This window comes from Condylura cristata, unplaced genomic scaffold (genome assembly GCF_000260355.1).
Source record: "Condylura cristata isolate star-nosed mole 26May11 unplaced genomic scaffold, ConCri1.0 scaffold00004, whole genome shotgun sequence".
NCBI lineage: Eukaryota > Metazoa > Chordata > Mammalia > Eulipotyphla > Talpidae > Condylura > Condylura cristata.
In genome coordinates, this window is record NW_004567105.1 from 63,600,571 (window position 1) to 63,606,570 (window position 6,000).

The window sequence follows — 6,000 nt, forward strand, 5'->3', positions numbered from 1 at the left end:
AGGGTTACATCAAATCTGTCACAACTGACCTCACAGCTATGATCACAACACAGGTTACTTACTAACAGTAGAAACAGTGAATCAAGTAGCAAGCCTGATTCACTGCATAGAGGAATCCCTACGTTACACCTATTTCACCTCACCATTTAAAAGAAAAAAAAAATGCTTTAATATTTCCAATAACGTATTTCTGTTGTAATTTAAAATCTATCACTATCTGACATTATCCATGCACACACAAATGGTTAAAAAAGGGGGGGGTCACAAAGTAGGATATTTAAAATTATGGATGTTTCAAAAATATGGATGTTTCAATTCTGAATCACAATCTTAATTTCCATACTAAAAATCCACAGATTTATGTCAATTTTTCAATTATAAGTGACTCATTTTCCTACCAGACATATGTGAGATAAAGGCTAGAACAATCTGATAAGAGAAAAAAAGGTAATTTAATGCTGCGTAATGGAAGGATCACTGAGCACTGGGCCTGGCCAGTGGTGTTCTCCAAGGCCAGTTCTGCTATGGCTTGGCTATCTGATCTGAACGTGGAACCAGAGTCAATTATTTCCTTATCTTCAACAATGATGGAGGATGAGCTCACAGAAGCAATGAAAATAATATACATTAAAAGACTTAAGCTGTTGCTACTTCACAAGATTACTAATTTACCCCAGACTATTCTTTCTGAAGTACTGGTAGGTGTTCAACACTTCTTTTTATTTATTCAGGTGATTCTCTGGAATCTGCTCTGAAAAGGTTTTGTGCTAGGTATTGAGGAGCACTGGAGGGGAAATCAATGTTAAGATGTTTGTAAGATGTTCCATATATTTGCTACCTAGTTGGAGAAACAAAGCACTACACTGGTGTGAAATAAAGTTAGGGGTTAGATTGTGAGGAAACTAGAACACAGATGAGTAAGAAATGGGGGTTTCAACCTCTAGGTCAGTCAGAGAGGAGAGCAAAAAATTAAACCAGGGCTGTAAGAAGGTGAACTTCATAGTGCTGGGGAAAACGTATGACATAATATAGAACAAATTATTTAAAATCCCAAGTACTTTAATATTTAAATAAAACCAGCAGTCATACTTTTGCAACAAATTATCTCTTTAAGGTCTTTTTAAAAGCACACCTTTAGGTATCTATCCTGTCTGCGAATTAATTTGACATGGGTCAGAAACCACTTCCACATCCAAATGCATGTAAAAAAAAAAAAATACTCCTTAGGTGGGAGGCCATATTTAAAAACTTTAAACTGCATTTAAAAACTGAGCCAAAGAGCAGGAAGAATCAAAAAGAAGCAATAAGAACAAAACCTGCAATTCACAAACTCCTTAGTACAGAAAAAGTTGCAAAAAACGTTTTATCTTCCCATTTATAGAAGCACTCAAAACATTTTCCAGGGAAAAAATTAAGGAGTCATAAATTAGAGAATGACTTTTACACAACTCCATATCTACCTTCTCATCCAAACAAGCTGTTTCCACAACTCACAAAATCAATACAAAAGCATCAGCCTCACCACTTAAGGGCACTTGTCTTCTATTTTAGGGAGCGAGAGCCCAACCCCCACCCCATGGTGAATTTAGGGCTTCCTTGGCAGCTCATAAACAATCATAACTCTTAAATTCTCCACCCCATTCAATCTTTGCCACAGGAAAATTCAATTGCATCTTGTAACCTAACGCTAAGCTGCATTAAGCCAAGGTTCCATATTGTTTAAACACATTTGAGACCTGGTGTAGGATCATCTTAAACTCTTTAGTGACTATCAGGTAGACAGCAATGCCCTCATGAGCCAGCAGAGCACACGTGACTCTGGCCTGGCTAGTCTTCTAGTCAAAGACACTTTGATGAACCCATTCACCAACAAGGTGATCACCTTGCAAAGAGGCTGGGAGAGAATAAGGAAACCTGGCAAGGAAAATATGGGGGGAAGAGAGTAGCTGAGTTTTCAAAGAAAATTAAGTAAACAGAAGTTGCAAAGGGAGTGAGCTAACAATCCATTTCTCCCCAAAGTATTTGATGTGGATGACTTCACTCCCCATCATGTACCCCAACTTTAACATGAACCTTCCAGAAAGTTAAGTGGACTTGTTCTGGGCAGGACAGAGGTGCACAAGGCCACGTTTTGCTGTCCTCATATGCTTGCAAAAGGAAATGTGGTAGCTAGGCATGAAGATCAAGATATTTTAACTTATTTAGGGTGTTTGCTTTGGCAGCGCATCTACTACAATTAGCTATATAACTAGGAATGGGTAAAAGCTCAAAAATTACATCTGTTTCTGTTCTCAAAGACACAGTCAGACTACAGCCACTGGTTTTTCCGTCTAGAGATAAAATATCAAACAAATTGAGTAGAACCAAGTTATTCACAGACAAGAAAAGTGCAGGGGATGATGCTAAGGGAAATACATGTTTTTATTTACCCAGAACAAGCCAAAAACTCTACAAATACCTAATTTACGATTCTAACAACCAGGGTCTATATCTCAAAGCCTCCAGAACTTGGCTTTATTTTAAAGTCAAAATGCAATGCCAGAATTCTCCAGCTTTATACTCGAGCTGTATAAAAGTTAAAAGTCTAGTAAGTCTTGCAAGATTTTAACAGTAATCTCTGGGTTTTTTTTTTAACATTCTTTTCCCCTGGCATCTTAAAGAATGGTCGGGTAGGCTGGATGCCCAGAGAGCGAAAGCTGTGTCAATTTGTGTTTGGGTTCTAAAAGGGTGCTACATGGGTTCGTTAAATAAGGGAGGTGGGGAGAGGACATTTCTGTCTTTCTCTAATAAGCTATAAGGACACACTGCGCTGTCACTTCTCCAAAGAGAAAAGGAAAGTGGGGAAAGCGTGCCCTGCAGGCTGCAACCAAACGCCGACCCCAGTTCGCGTCGGCCCGTCGCGGCGTCGCCGTCCCGCCCGGACGCTGAGAAAGACTCCGGGGAGAACGTCGCTCCCCGGCCTGTGGCGACTCGGGCGTGGCCCTGGCGCGGCCGCGACCAGCAAGAACCCGGACGGGCCACGCGAGAGGCTCCCACACCGGCCCGGCGCCGCGGGACTCCGACCCCTCCCCGAGGCCGGCGGCCGCACCTGCCGCCCCGCCGCCGCCCTCAAGCCCTGCGGGTCCACGACCTCCAGCCCGCGGGACTCACAGCTTCAGCTGTCCGTAGATCGTCGCCGCCATCCTGCACCACCACCTCTTTCCTCTTCACTCGCCCGCCCCGCCCCGCGCCGCCACCTCCGCTACAGCGCTACCGGTCACCCTGGCTCGGCGGCCGCAGCGCCGGGCCGGCCCCACCTCTTGCCCCGCCCCGCCCTGTTCGAGAGCAAACGGGAGGCGGCCACGGACAAACTTAGTGCGCGCGCTCGAGTTTGCGGTAGGCGGTGTCTGAGGCGGTGGGTTGGAGGGCGCCGGGGAGCGCCATGACGTCGCCGCTGCGCATTGGCTGCGCGCGTTGGATGGGGAAGAGACCGAGCGCGGGGACCTGTGGGTCGGGGGTGGGGGGCGGCCCGCTGGGGCGGAAGTGGAACTCCTCTGTGCGAGACTCTTGAAGTTGCGTAAGAGATGACCTCCGCAGCAGCGAGCTATCAAGCAGTACGGGGCCAGTGGCGCAATGGATAACGCGTCTGACTACGGATCAGAAGATTCTAGGTTCGACTCCTGGCTGGCTCGAGGCGTACTTTTTTATTGGGCCAGGTTCGGGCTTGATGTTACGTGTTAGAAAGCACTATGGCTAGGATGTGACGGTTGAACCCCTCGAATTTTAACACGACTTTACCCAAAATGTCATCTCTTACGTTGTATTTGGAACCCGACATTGGTGAGGCGGCTGTCAGTAGCAAAGCGTCCTACTCAGGACGCACAGTAGGAGTCTGTACAAACGTTGTGTGTGGGAAAACCCCGGAACGGCGCAGTTGGAAGTGGGGTTTTGTCCACTTCAGACTGCCCGTGTCCGGAGGTGACCTGTCGCGTGACATAAAAGCGCGTTTAGGGCCAAGAGCTGCGGCCTCTATTCCGGCGCGGCGGAGCCGGGCGCTGACTGCAGAGCGGCCGGCCTCAGTCCCGCGTCGGAGTGGGCGCAGCTCTGACCGCCGGCCAAGGGCACGCGGCAGTGCGGCTGCGCACCTGGCGGGGTCCACAGCCCATCTCCGACCTCCGGGTGCCGGGGCCCCCAGACTCCAGCAGGAAACCTTAAATGAGGGTGTTTCCACAGTAAGAAGACCCCGTAAATCCAGTATGCTGGTCGTCGTTGTGGAGACGCCTGGGAAGGCCTGACACGTCTGCGAGGAAAGGGGACTCGAACCCCTGCCCATTAGGCATCATCCATTCATCAAGCCACCATAAACATTTTCGTCCGAGAAAATTATGAAAGATCTGGAAAGTACAGAAAATTACTAGGAATAAAAGTAACGCGAATCACCGTCCCGAAATCACTTTTTTTCCTTGTGCCTTTCCTTCCACACCTTTAACTATGGATATATTTATAAAGCGTTTTTTCCAAATTTGGGGTTGTATCAGAAATCGTGTTTCCATATGCCAATTTAATAGCCTTTCATGGAGACAACAGTTAAAGCAGTTTATGTATTTTTACACAGAAAATACACATTAACAAGCTCTTTTAAAATGTTTACACCCCTCACTTTGTTGTTTCATTTGTTTGTTTTAACCATATAGTGATTTGTTGTTTCTTTGCATTTCCAGTAACTTGTATTTGTTGTTAAGACCTTGTACCTGTATGTGTATATCTCTTTTACTGGCTGAAGTATGCACATAATTTGTATGGTATTTTGTTGAAATAATGTAATAGTGGAGAGCAATATTAAAAGAAAGAATATTATATTAAAAGAAGAATAAATGTTTTCATTTGTTCCCTTAACTTTGAGATTTAAGGTCATTCAGAATTATGCGAGGATAGCCCAGTAGAGAAACAGATGTTTTAAGCATTATCCTTTTGTTGGGAAGTTGGGTTGTCACTTTAATTTTTTCAAAATAAAACCTTGTTGAATTATTTCTGATGTCATCAGGCAGACTTTTTCCATTTCATGAACATTTTACAAAGACTTGGTACATATTCAAATTGTCCGCCAAAATACATGTCCATCAACTGCAAGTTTCCTTGCACCACACTATTCCAAGTTTCATCTGCCAGAATCCATGAAACCACGGCATGCCAGCTTATCAGTGTGCAAAAAGGGTGAAATCCCAGCGCCTTCAGTTTTGATACCCGTGTGTTCCTTTAGGAATCCCTCTCTCTAAAAGTCTAAATCCAGTTAGCAAAAGGACTGCCTACATACTGACACACACAAAAGACCCAAGAAACATCATTATGTTGGAGAACGATTTAATCATCTACAGATTGATGCAGTTTTATTGTCATGATATTCTGAGTAATTTTACAGGAAGTAAAATTTTGAATTATTTGATAGTCACAATAGTTTGAAGAAAATTGATACTAAAATTTTGAATTTCATAGTAAAAGAGACGTAGAGGAAAATAATTTCCCTGAACAGTGAAATTTTCACGTACTATATGGAAATTTCCCACATCTGTCCAGTTCTGGCTCAGAACAAAAGATAGCTAATATATTTACTTATTTTCCCCCTACTTTTTAAAGTTTTACCTCTAATAGTAACTGAGAAATTAGGACTTATTTCTGGCAAAAAAAAAAAAAGAGAGAGAGAGAGAGAAAGAGCGAGAATACAAGGAATTTGGTTAACAAGTGCATCAAGCATTCTTCTTCGATGGGGTCCCAGCAGTCAGCATGGGCATTTATGTTCCCAGGTGTGGAAACAGGCAGACAAACAGGCTGCAAAAGACTCCGAATTCCAAATACAGCTGACCTTTGAACAACTGGGTTCAAGGGCACGAACCCTCAAAATTGAAAATTCACATGTAATTTCGACTCACCCAAGTTTAACTACAGTTGTCTGTTGGTATCCATGGGGGGTTGGCTTCATGATACATACACCCTCCCCGAGACTGCTCAAGTCCCTTACAGTGG

At 44.2% G+C, this 6,000-nt stretch overlaps 1 protein-coding gene and 1 non-coding gene across 2 annotated transcripts in view; one reads left to right on the plus strand and one right to left on the minus strand.

Annotated features, from left to right (window-relative positions):
* Nucleotides 1-3,288, minus strand: part of SACM1L (SAC1 suppressor of actin mutations 1-like (yeast)) — a 37,876-nt gene extending 34,588 nt beyond the window's left edge. Inside the window, exon 1 of the mRNA XM_004676249.2 lies at nt 3,151-3,288. Coding sequence (XP_004676306.1) covers nt 3,151-3,182 — 32 coding nt within the window. The 5' untranslated portion in view covers nt 3,183-3,288. The remainder of the gene's footprint in view (nt 1-3,150) is intronic.
* Nucleotides 3,289-3,598: 310 nt separating this feature from the next.
* TRNAR-ACG lies at nt 3,599-3,671 on the plus strand. Its single transcript has one exon. It is a non-coding gene; the product is annotated as a tRNA-Arg (tRNA).
* Nucleotides 3,672-6,000: the final 2,329 nt, after the last annotated feature.